Genomic DNA, 12,792 nt, shown 5'->3' on the forward strand with positions numbered 1-12,792 from the left:
TCTTAAGTGAGCTTTAGAGGTGCTGGTAGATGGATTTTGTTACCTTTGGACAAAGCCAGGCTGTTTCCCTTGTTTCCAGTCTTTATAAGCTAACTGGCTACAGCTTCATATTTAACAGACAAACATGAGTGGTATCAATCTTCTCATCTAACTCTCAGCAATAAAGTCACTTGGTGTATTTCCCAAAATGTTGAACTATTCCTCTAACTGTTAACTTTTAACTACATTTTTATCTAGTATGTGTATGCAAGTAACCATCCTCCAAACACAAGCGCATGCCAGGATTTCATACCAGAACATCATCTTATCTTTCACTCAGACTTTATTAGGAAATTTTACATAAGATAACAGCGTCAATATAAAAAGATTTTTTTGTTTCACAGTGTTTCAAGAAAGACTTTGGATATGCATTAAGATCAAAATACTGTAAAAATGTAAGCCAAACATATCTCACAAAATGTTCTAAAGCTCCATCACTTTTGTTCCACAAGTTGCAACATCATAGCATGTGAATAACCACGTGGGACTTTTGCTCATCTGTTTGTACAGCTTCTGCACCCAAAACATATGGGTTCACTCCCTCTATGCGTGGGTGGGTGTGTGTGTGTGTGTGTATGTGTGAGTCACAAATTGGTCGATGGAAGAAGAAAGTATTACAGACTGAGGAGTGACGATTGCCTCACTCTGCCTCAACAGGCTGGATGAGTTTTTCCGAGAAGATCCCAGAGTGATTTTCTAGATCCCTGTGCTGGTTCCAGCTCTCCTCCCTGATTCCCTTCACCATGCCTTCCTGCTGCGAGACACAAACATTAAAAACACATGTAAGATCTTAAGGAAGTAAATCCACCCTCAGATCAGATATTTTGTGAACGAGTATCACAATTTTCTTTTGTTGTGATTTCCTGCGTTCTAGGACACCGACACTGAAATCTGATGTTTAGCGGTGATATTTTGATTTTGACATTTGAAACATTTCCTGCTGTCGAGACAATTTATTTGCAGTGGAAATATCACAGTGGGACATCTATTTGGCTGGCTATCCACAGGAAAAACTAGAAATTAATTACTCAACAAAAAAAAATGAAAGCAGAAATGAGATGGAAAGTATATCCCCAAGATACAAAATACACAGAAATTAATCACACAGAAAAAACATTCCCATAATATACTGGCCTAAACAACTTATTTGGGGCGTAGAGAAGTGAAAAAGAGAGCAGACTTTACGGGAAAGATGTATTCTTCTATCTCAAGTGTCACAGGAAGAAAGATATACAAGTACACACACAAACCTCATGAGTGTCAGCAAGCACCAGGATGATGTCTCCCTGTTCAAACTGGAGCAGGCCGTCTTCAGATGCTGCATGGGACTCTAGCGCCACCCCCTGGTGTTAAACATAGATCACATCAATATCAACTAATACTAGGGATGATATTTCACACTATTTAAAAGGCTTGGTTCAAACAAAATATTAACTAAACTTTTTTTTTCAAAAAAACAAACAAAAAAACACAGAGCACACTGTCCACAGTTTTCATGGTGACTATTTCTTCATTAGAATGTAGTTTCATTGAAAACACTTCAGAATGGTCTGTGGACTACATTTAACATTTTAACAGACTATGTACTACACTGTGTTGTAAATGCTACTTGAGCAAATTTTTCACTCTACTGCAATATAAATCTTTAGGAGAACTGAATTCCATATAAGATAAAACATTAAAATATACAAGCATATATCCTTCAGTCAATTTAAAGTTAATATTATCCTGTAAATAATTTGAACTGCATATGAAAGAGGGCTATACAAATTAACTCAAACCCATGCTAGTCTAAGTCACTTTTGAATGAAGAAATAAATGAAAAGTTGAATTCAAAAGCAGTAAAATACACTCTCTCAATTAAATACACTCGGGGGTTTTGTTGTTATAGCCTTACTTGGTCTGGTATGACAAGTGGCTTCTGGTGGCTAATTTTAGCTCACGTTATCAAACTTAACTAGATATTTGTGTGTAACTGACAGTACTAGGTCAGATTGTTGATTTTATGACTGTGTTCTCTACTTGTCCTACTGTTATGCTATGTTTTAGCATTTACCATCATTCTGTATCATATCATCATTAGTGGTCACTGTTCATCAAAAGTTACATAGTCTCACTTTGAAGGAATAATGAAACATTTTGGGAAATACACTTGCTGTCTTTTAGAGGGCGAGATGAAAAAGTCAATATCAATCTCATGTTTGTGTGTCAGGGAGCAGGAACGGTAACGTGTTTTTCCTAGCTTATCATAAACTAGAAGCAGGAGGACACAAGCCAAGTTAATCCGGCTTTTCCAGTATCCCCATCAGATCTCACTCCCATCCCGCCTCTCAGGCTTTAGCATGTAACCTTTCTCTTTCTGCTTCATACAAGGTACAATGCAATATAATATGTTCAGTGTTTTCTTTACCTCCACAGTTCCCACACTTTTCACTGTACAACCAAAGTGCCATTTAATCCTCCTGTGATCCAATCTGAGCCTTGTTATGATTTCTTCCTTTCTGTTCCTTTCTTTATAGTTCTTTGTTATGACCGACTTTTGTATTTTGTGATACCCCTTTCCTTTCTGGTCTTCCTCCTACCTTTTCTACCATATCTCTGTTCCTTTCTTCTTAATCACTGCTTTTCCTTCTCCTATTCCAAAACTGGTACTGTTATTACTTTTACAATGCTCTTTTTGCTAGTTTATCGGAACACTCATTCTCTTTCAACCCCTCATATGCTGGTACCTAGCAGAACTGAACATCCATACCCCCTCTATGAATGCTTAGCAAACTATAATAAACATATTTCTCAAAATGTTAAACAATTTCCTAAAGCATAGTTGTGTACCTTGTATAGAAAGCCAGGTGGATTCTGGGAATCGGAGTCCTCTCCTGACTCTGCTGTCTCCTGGTTGCCAGATGCTGCTTCTGTCTCCTCCTGCTCCTCAGCAGGGAGGAGAGGGCCTTCATCTGTGGAGCGGAAGGATAGGCGAGGGGCGGGAACTGGTCCAGTTTTGGGCTTGGCATCCTCTGATGGAGGATCACTCATGTTGTCCTGCTCAGGACTTTGAGGGGCTTCGCTATCTGCAGAATCAGGGGGACCGAACACTTCCTGACTTGCAGCCTCCGGCTTTGGGACGCCCACACCAGAGTCATCTGACTGGTTTGTAGCGAGCTCTGCATCAGCTGCCGCCGCCGCCGCCACTGCCTCCTCTGGATTTTCACTCACTGTGCTGTCACTGTTCTCATTGTCACACACCGACTGCCTCTTGGGTGTGTTGATCCCGCTGGAGCTGAGATCGGAGTCTGAAGAGTTCACATCTTTGGATGAGACACCACTTTCTTCTGGTGAACTGGTTTCTTCAGAGATGCTCTGTGTTCTTTGACCAGGAGAAGAGGGCACATTGTCTTTTCCATTTTCAGTGGAGGAATGGATGGAGACGTGGTCAGCTGGGAAAGCTGTATTACAGGGGATGGGATTGGAGATGACAAGGGACTTTCTCTTCTTTGACTTGCTTGTTGCGCTGTGAGAAGTTGAAGTACAGTAGTTAATTTTGGACTCACAAAGTAACCTTAACCCTTCTATTGTGTTTGAAAAGGGTTTTCACCCTTAGTGTTTGCGGGTCAAATTTAACCCAAGTTTGAATTCATTAACAAGCGTGTTTGATCTGCTAAGTGACATATTATTCATCCATAACTTGTGTGTGTGTGTGTGTGTGTATATATATATATATATATATATATATATATATATATATATACACACACACTTTGATATTTATGTACCTTAGGCCACATTTAGCTTACAATGTACAAATCATTTTTAGTTTAAAATAGGCACAATTTTTCTAATTTATTGCTTATGGTGAACAGAACAGGCAGCTATATTATAAGACCATGAGAGGATCTGATAAACAAAATAATTCCCACAATAACTTGTTTATATTTTCTTATACATTAAAATAAGCAATTATTGTTACATTGGTTGTGTTACGGGTCAAAATTGACCACATATACTTGCCAATGAAAAAAGGAGAAAAGTCTAATTTCCAAAGACAACACTTTATTTTGGTCAAGCACACAAGTGTCATCCCCGGCATGGTGTGTGGGTGTGGGGGTGTGTGTGCGCTGTGCCAGGTGTGTGGTGAGACATCAGAAATATAGTGTGAGAAAACCACAGCCTATATACTGCTACACAGATGGTGGAACAGGAAATGTGTATGTAAGTGGGTGTAAGTGTAAGTGTGTTTGTGGGGTGTAAGTGTAAGTGTGTTTGGGGGGGGGGGGCTGCATGTCACTCTATAATTGAATTCAAGTCAAGACGCTTTCTTTGCATGAAACCTACTATTATTTTTGTTATTCATGGTGGTTTGTCAACATTTAATATGTATTTACCTGCATAAACAACCCATAATTACTACCGGGTCAAATTTGACCCATAACACAACAGATGTAACTTTTTTTTTTTTTTTTTAAATATAGGCATTGAAAAAATAAAGAAAAAGGATCAAAATGTGTTTTATTGTATTCAGTAGGCCATTGTAGAGAATGTAATGAAGCCTTGTTTTGATCAGAAAAAAATTAAAGTTTCACACTTTCACACATCTAAACTTGAAAACGGTTCAAATTTGACCCAAGCACAATAGGAGGGTTAAAAGAAGAACTTGTGTATGTTATAGGCTTAAGTACAAATATTACCTAAACTAGACAAGGTATTCCCTGTTGGGAGCACCATAACCACAGATGAGAAAACATGTGCAACATGGAGCCATACCTGTTCAGACCCTTGATGATGAAAGCTTTCCCTGAGTGTTGAGTCTCCAGTTTCTTCATCACATTGTACAGCTCATGGTTCAGCTGCAATTCAAAGTGCAACATAAACACACTACCTCACAACACAAATACCATGTCTTACATCTCATTTAAAGATCCAGTTCTAAGAGTTTTCTTGGCATTTTTTACACCAATAAATACTTCACATTACTAGTATGAGAGTGAGCACATGAAAGGATCTGTGTCGTATCTTACCACGCTCATTTCCTTATAGAAGACATCTCTCAGGTTTGATATGTTTTGGAACACCGTCACATAGCAGCCTATCCGGCTACAGAGACAAAAAAAACTCTTTCAGTTCATCCACACGACCTTCTTGAATAAGTTACAAGTCAAGTACTCTGTTTTTTTTTAGCTCTCTATGATCAGATCAGTTCTTACTTAAAATGACATTTAAGATCTCCTGAAGCAGATATTCAACCAAGATGACATAACAGAAAAGTTGTATGCAAACACGTCTCAGAAACTAAATATGACATTTCATACCAAAGAGTGTGTGTCTGTGTGTTCACAGATTCAGTCTTATTTGGCAAGTGAACGCCATCCAAATGTAGCACAAATTTGAACCAAATTTTCAGAAAATTGGCAAAAGAAAATACAAATTAATGCACGTTTCCATCCACTACTGTTATGCAAATATTAGGAGATGGGCTCATAAAAGGTAAACAGTTGGTGGCTTTAATACTCAAGTCGACTATCATTGACTCATTGCAGAGAAACAGGGCACAATGAGATGACATAACTGAAAGAGTGCCCGTCAGACCTCAAACAATCAAAAAATGATGTGGAAAATATGATGGAAATATGGAATCTGTTTGTTTCATGTATTAATTTGAGGAGCATAACAGTCTCCCCATCAGTCGACACAGATCTGAGGTTTGGCTTTTCAAGTGTCTCTTCAAATTTCCAGCATTTCCACTCAACTTCTCACCTTTTATCTATACAAAAAGATATTTCACCTTTCATCCTCTCATTATCCCAAATTCCACTGAAAGATTCCTCTAAGTTTTATCTAAGACTGCGTTCATTTGCTATGGTCAACCATACCTTTGATAAAGGACAGGCAGCTCCTCTCTCAGCTCGTTATTTATTTCTTCAAAGACATTCTGGGCTTTGTTGAACTCTTCCTCTGCCTGTTACACAGCATTTGAAAGCAGAAGTTAGTTTTAAAAAAACTTACAGATGAACCACTTTCTTATCAGCTGTGCTCTACCACTCTCTGTGCTCTGTAATACTATGCTACCTTAGTTATTTTGGCTTCATCTTTTTTCTTAGCACTCTGTAGTGCCTCCAGGTGGTGACGTGCTGAATCGTAGTCCACCAGCTTACGACCGCGTTTAGATACTCGTTCCTGAGAAACAGATGACATTTTTTTCATTAAGCATATGTCCTGCCACCATTCATGCAGGCAGTTCCAATCATTAAGAGGATGGATCATCCTTTCATGTGCCATCAAAAATCAGACTGGTGGTGTCTGAGAGACCCAAAAAGCCATTGTAGTATTTGCGTGCAGGAACTGATTCTAATTAAAAAGCATCAGCTTACCTTGACCTCAGGGAACTGGCTTGTATAGTTCTCCATGGTGCGGACAATCTGGTCACTCATTTTCTCTTCATAGTCGTTCCACAGTAAGTCTTCACTCTGAGAGACACAGTTTGTATCACATCATTATAAAAAGCTTGACAGACTTAAACTAACAATATACAGCAACTGACCTATGAAGGAGATGGGTTATGATCCTGCTTTTTTGATCCTGTTTTTGAAGGCAACTTAAATGAGTACCTCAACCACTATTTTCATCAACACTAGTGTAATGGAGGAAATACTGTTCATAATAAGAAAGCCAGTTAGAAATATTAATATTTTATGACAATTTATTATTTGTCTAATTTTGTTTTTATTCAAAAACATGTCATTCTCTTTTATTCCATGTTTTACTTGTCCTTGCTGTAACCTAATAAGCTGTTAAATTATGCTTAAACTGTAATTCAGTTTAAGTATTATCAAAGGGAGGACATTAGGTCAAAACAAATTGATATTTTGAAAAAGAGGAATGTCTAACATATTTCTCACAAATTTGTCAAACTTCAAATATATGACAGTATTGTACCATTTAATCTGGAACATCTGGGTAGGATCTGTGTGTTTGCTTTGAACTGTTTGCTGGGATGTGCATAATAATAATAATAATAATAATAACCCCCCAAGTGAGCTAATAAATACAAAAACAAGCTCCCACAACATCTTTTTTTTGCAATTTGGCAAGCTTGAGCTAAATAATAATATAGTGATGAAATTTTGTAGACAATGAAATCAATGACAATGAAAACAATCTGTCTCCAGTATAATGTGATAATGTGACTTTTTTGTATCTAAAGCTGCACTGATCTATAGTGTTATTTGAACAATGTTAAAATGACTACGTGTAATGTGAAAGAGGTTGCTCACAGTGACAAACCCACATTGAATTATTACCCAACTCTGCAGTTTCCCTCAGCTCTACAAACCACTTTAGCTTCTTTCAGCTCATTGTTTTTGGTTTTACAGGCCACAACTTTACTGTTTAGTTTCAGTCTAAGTTCTGTCTTCAGCCAAATTTCCAGCAGCAGCAGGCAGTTGTTAGGTTCAGCATAAAAACTATGATTAACCCACTGTACACAACCCGCCTACCATCAAATAGCAGACAGTCAGTAAGTAGCTGGTGAAAATAGTGAAGTATGAAGGAGCAGACCAACCCAGAGCTGAAAGTGACAGTGCATGAAGTGAATGACAGTGACTCCAGATAAATGTTAACGTTGCTCCGTGTCTGCTGGATGTGTAAATGGGCAACTTTTTGCTAGCATGTTAACCATATCAACTTTAAAAGGCCATTATATGTCAGACTTGCTTGTGATGTACCATTTGTTGTGGAGTTTCATCCCCAAGCGGCCAAAACACAACTGATTAATACTGTTTTAACTTTGTATGTACCTAATGAGAGCAAAATGTGGACCACTCTACTCTGGAAACAGAAGGTTCCGTAGTAACTTGGATCAAGCTTCCCAAATTTCCTGACAATAAGCCTGACTAACCACAATGAACTAGATTTTATCGACTGATCTGGCTTTGGGGGTCCAACCCTCAGGTATCTGTTCAAGCAAACAACACATCATGAACATACTTCTATAATGACAGCAAGGTCTTCCATTCCGTTCCAGTCTGGTTCGTAGATGTCTCGCAATGTCTGGGACAGCCGCTTGGATGTCTCGTGCACGGCTGTGGAAAGGAACAGGAAATTGTAGGAGGACAAGAAAAAATGTAATGTAATCATAACCCCTGAAAGATCAACTTATCATCTAGAATCAGCAGCATACAGCACTGCAGTGGTATTGTTTTTAAGGTTTGCGGCTCTGTTGCTACACCCACAACGAGAAGGTCAGAACAACACTGGCTTCCTGACTGGAGCTCACAATGCAGGAGCAACAGCTGACAACACTAGAAAAGCAACGGTTCCTCGCACATGAATCATATACACGATGCTGCGTCTGCTGTTTTCACTGTAGGATTTTATTTGTTCTTGTACAACATGGCAACGCAGACAGTATTGCAAAAGTTGACACAGGATCCAAGAATAGAGGAAAGTCACTTCCCTATTATTCACGAACTCTCCTGGGCAATGAGTGGCATTCTGCTAACACTGCGTTGTGTGTCTGTATATGCTTTCCAAACCTACCTTTCACTGCTGCATAGTAGGCTTTGACATCTTTAAGCAACCTGCCTCCATCCATCTGTGTGCATAAGGAAAATACAGGGCAGAAAATAAGTCAAATACCAAGAAGTTAAATTCAGTGACAGTGAGTGTGTGGTGTGATCTGAGCCATTTGTGCTTCATCATTTCCTCAAGATGATGAAATCAATGTGTGCTTCTTTTGGACTGCACATGCATTTTGTTTGCAATATATCCTTTTTCTGCATCTATTTCCAAGCTGCAAATAAACAACAAAATTATACAATCTGACCACAATGTGGAGTTGAAATTGAACAGCAATCACTACATTTGATGTGGTGATGGTAGTGGTGAAGTGAAAGCAGCGCGTCAGCTTCCTTCCTGTTGCTCCTCTGTCAGTTTCCCTCCGATATGTATTGCAGTTGCTGAACTTAACACAGGGAGAGCATTGAGCAACTAGAATCCTTCCAAAGACCAAGACTGGGTCAAGTTATACGTTCATAAACATGTGAAAAGCCCTTTAAAATGGATATGTCATTTCTTTTAGTATCAAGGGTTATCAGTATGTCTGTAGAATAGATAAGACACTTAGAGATAATTGCATCGTATTTCAACTATTTCCTGTTTTCAAGGCCAAGCTGCTTGTCTGAACTTGTGGGTTGGTGTCTCAGTGCCATCACAGCCAAAACACAATACTGTCCTTTTTTAGACTTAGTGCTACATTTAACTAGAGATCTTTAGATCCTTGGTGAGGGCGATAAAATCAGTTATTTAACTATAAAAGTGGATTAAAGCAAAGACTTTGCAGAGTCTTGCATAGCAAAGGGGTAGAGAGACATTCTCATGTTAAAAAAGTAATGTGTTGGTGTACCTGTTGTTTGTTGAGGCTCTGGGAACATTGCTCAAACTGTTCGTCCTTGGTCTCCATGGTTTTGCCCAGTTTCTGAAGGACCTGAGACAGGACAACATAGAAAGAGTAAGAGTTTATTAGATCATAGGTTTCTAGCATTAAAAGAGTACTCCATCAATTTAGCATTGCACTCCTATAACACTGTTGGACTCACGATCAAAATTGATGCAGCAGAACCAAAGATTTTTTTTTTTTTTTTTATTCCATGCATTCTTCTTGTTTGTCAAAACCTGGCGCCTACATTACCTAGAATGCAACTTGACTCGATTCACTCAACTGTACAGATAAAGTGCGTTATGCTGGTAGCGACTAACGTAGCCTCAAGCCGCTAACCTCAAGTAGAGATGAGGAGCGGGCTACAGAGGTCTGGTAACCTTTCTGATTTTTTTCATATTCAAACTTGTAGCCTTCAGCCCCAACTGACTCTGACTCAAGTGACATCACTTGAGGCAATTTATCAGATTTCACACAGCTCCCTCTGGAGGCACAAAAGGATTTAGACTACTTTTTTCACATATGCAGTAGTGCTACTCCTCAACACCTGGAAACACTGATATGAAAAATTAGTGGAGTTCCCCTTTAATGATTATAGTCTGACCAATACTGGATTTTTGAGGCTGATACCGATAGCAATGCTCTAAAGTTTTAAAAAATTTGATAATGATACAGCCTCTGAATTTTTTTTAAATTTTTTTTTTTTACATGAACAAATAGTTTTGGGACCCTTTAAATTAACTTTTAAAGAATTGTGACCACATTTTGTATTAAAAAGCACATAAAATAAACTTGTCAGTGCTCTCTGGTGGACAAACACTGTTTCTAAATTACCTCAAACATATCTCTGGCATTTCTGTACTGCAACTTCTTATTACTTTCGCAAATACTGATATATCTGCAATCAGCTAATGACAGGATGCATCAGCATATATTGGACCAGGTGACTTATCAGTCTAGCACCCTTAATCATAACAGACTAATGCACCATGTACCACACTCCCATGCCTCACCTAAACTGAATACAAGTGATTAACCATTACAATGTCCTTCACAGTCTGTTGCATGCAGCTGTTTGAAAGACTGAATGACACATAGCACACGACCTTTAACTTTAAATCTGCAACAAAGACTCTCATTATTATTATATCCTCTCATTTTCCATGCTTTTAAAAAGATCCCTGAATCACCAAAATAGCCTTTGGTCTTGCAGCTTCAGAGTATACAAACTCCAGATAGACATTGTAGGTGCTGTTTTAGAGGTGAGACAGCAAAATCAAACAAGTCCACCACAAACTGAGATAGAAAGGCTCAGCAAGTGAGAGGAAGTGCACAGTCAGGAAGTGGTAGCTGGTGTGTCCGTACACAGCTGTGCAGAACTGAACAACACCATGAGTGCTGCAACAGGGAAAGTCCAAGATATTGTTTTATTAATGCAATCAGGAATACAGCCAAAGGGCAATCATTCAAATGTGGACAATTAAAAACATAAAACAGACCTTTGGCTTAAATTCTTAAACATTGAACAGCCTGTGTAGAACATTTGCCCTTTCTCTTATGGCCAGTATCATATGTTATATGTATGTTAAATTTTATCCCCTCACCTCAATGGCAGCATTTCATCATGAGTTAGAACTTGGTAGAGATCTATATAACGGTACTGTTATATAAATGAGGCAGAATGGGAAGGCAGTAGTGATTACAACATATTTCCTTAGAAAGACAGCCATGCTTGTGCATGCTCTCACGTGCCAATTTCAACTAAGGTAAATATTAAGATAAAAAACTTACACTAATTTTCCTCTGACACACTCTTTATGACGTTGCTTGTCTCTACATGGAAGCCACATGTAATAATACAAGCTACACTCCCTTCTGACATGTGTGGTGTTCCAAAGAAAACGTTACTGAAGTAGTTCTGAGGAAGAGACTGGTTGCCATTACAGCTGGACTAGTAATGAGTCAATATCACCAAAGGATTTAAAGCTGGTTGACAAAGCCAGCTAGAATTATCTGTCTTATTGCTTACCAAACTGATAACAATGCCTCTAGTGAACAGTTAAGAAGTTAGATGGACCCAATGTAACTTTATAAACTTGGTTTCCCTGCTCACCTTCTCCTGAGCTCGATTCAAGGACTTCTGGACCCGTTTGGCGAAGAATCCGGCTCCGGCCTGGATGTTCGGGCCCACTTTATTCTCTGCCATCGTCAATTTTCTGTGTATCGTCTCCTCACTGAGCGCAATCCGCCGCCCGTCCGCTTCCTCTTGAGAAACTGCCTCACCGGGGCTGAACTGTAACTTCAATTCAAGGCGATGGAGGTGGAGCAACAATACAGATAGTAAGACACAGGGACCCACACACCCACAAACACTTAAACAAGCAGTGTTCAACCCAGCGGGGAATACAGCCCTTCACATCATCATCACCACCATCATCATCACCATCAGCAGGTCTACTCTTGTTCAGACTTGTTAGAGGAGTTCTCGGGAACGTGTACTCATCTGTCGTGCAAACATCGTGTAGCCTACACTGTTGCAAAACTGCACCCCGCTCCCATCTGCCACCCTGCGAAGGTGGAAGTCACCTAACAACACTCACCTGAAAACTATGTGTGTAGATTGCGTTTCTCTGATGATGCGTGTCTGACTCAGTGACGTAAAAGGTGAGCCGTGGATTAGCGGCGGTGGCTGAAATGCTGCTTTCAAATGTGCCTCTAAAACTCCTGGGGGATTTTGGATTCAAAAGTTAGGGGACTGCACAGGGGTGTGTTTAACCGCCATTGCCTTTCTTTCTGCTGAAAATTATCTACATGATGAAATACATACTTCCTCAATAGCAGCCTATTCGTGTTGTTCATATCTGTAGGGTACGATTTTTTTTATTTATTTATTTTTTTTACCACCAATACTATTATCACATAGCCTCATCAGCTGGTTGGTGAGCTGAGTTACGCTGTTTGCTGAGTTGGCCTCGGTTGACACATCTGCTCCTCACAATAGGCCTATGACTAACATGTTTGTTTATATTAATATGACTAACACGTATGTCCCACTCCAATATAGCTATATATATTTGCATTTAGGCTATTTGTTAATGCAAATAGGAGTGGGAGAAGTCGCTCATTATTTTGGTGCAAGAAGAATGTAGATATGTTAAAATAAATACATTTTTTTAAAAGTTAATTGAAAAAGTGTATTCTTATATACGTCTATCTATTGATGTCAGTGGCATTAACCCTTTCATGCATGAATTATGATAACCTCAGTCAGGATTTTTCTCCTAAGTGTTTTTATTCCCCTTTAGGCATGAAAAAAAATATTTTAA

General features: G+C 38.9%; 1 protein-coding gene across 4 annotated transcripts; it reads right to left on the minus strand.

Annotated features, from left to right (window-relative positions):
• Positions 1-304: 304 nt before the first annotated feature.
• bin2b (bridging integrator 2b) lies at positions 305-12,192 on the minus strand. Of its 4 annotated transcripts, none has more exons than XM_042407702.1 (13): positions 12,067-12,192; positions 11,580-11,765; positions 9,434-9,514; positions 8,569-8,623; positions 8,017-8,111; positions 6,402-6,497; positions 6,100-6,207; positions 5,904-5,989; positions 5,052-5,127; positions 4,798-4,880; positions 2,872-3,547; positions 1,290-1,382; positions 305-793 (listed from the first exon to the last, which is right to left on the minus strand). In XM_042407702.1, exons 2-13 carry the CDS (start codon positions 11,670-11,672, stop codon positions 680-682), a joined length of 1,656 nt encoding a protein of 551 aa, XP_042263636.1. In that variant the 5' UTR covers positions 11,673-11,765; positions 12,067-12,192; the 3' UTR covers positions 305-679. The 4 variants fall into 4 exon arrangements, with proteins under 4 accessions (XP_042263636.1, XP_042263634.1, XP_042263633.1 ...); XM_042407700.1 differs by lacking the exon at positions 12,067-12,192 and adding an exon at positions 11,895-12,060 and having other exon boundaries at positions 305-790; XM_042407699.1 differs by lacking the exon at positions 12,067-12,192 and adding an exon at positions 11,895-12,059.
• Positions 12,193-12,792: the final 600 nt, after the last annotated feature.

This window comes from Thunnus maccoyii, chromosome 3, assembly GCF_910596095.1.
Source record: "Thunnus maccoyii chromosome 3, fThuMac1.1, whole genome shotgun sequence".
NCBI lineage: Eukaryota > Metazoa > Chordata > Actinopteri > Scombriformes > Scombridae > Thunnus > Thunnus maccoyii.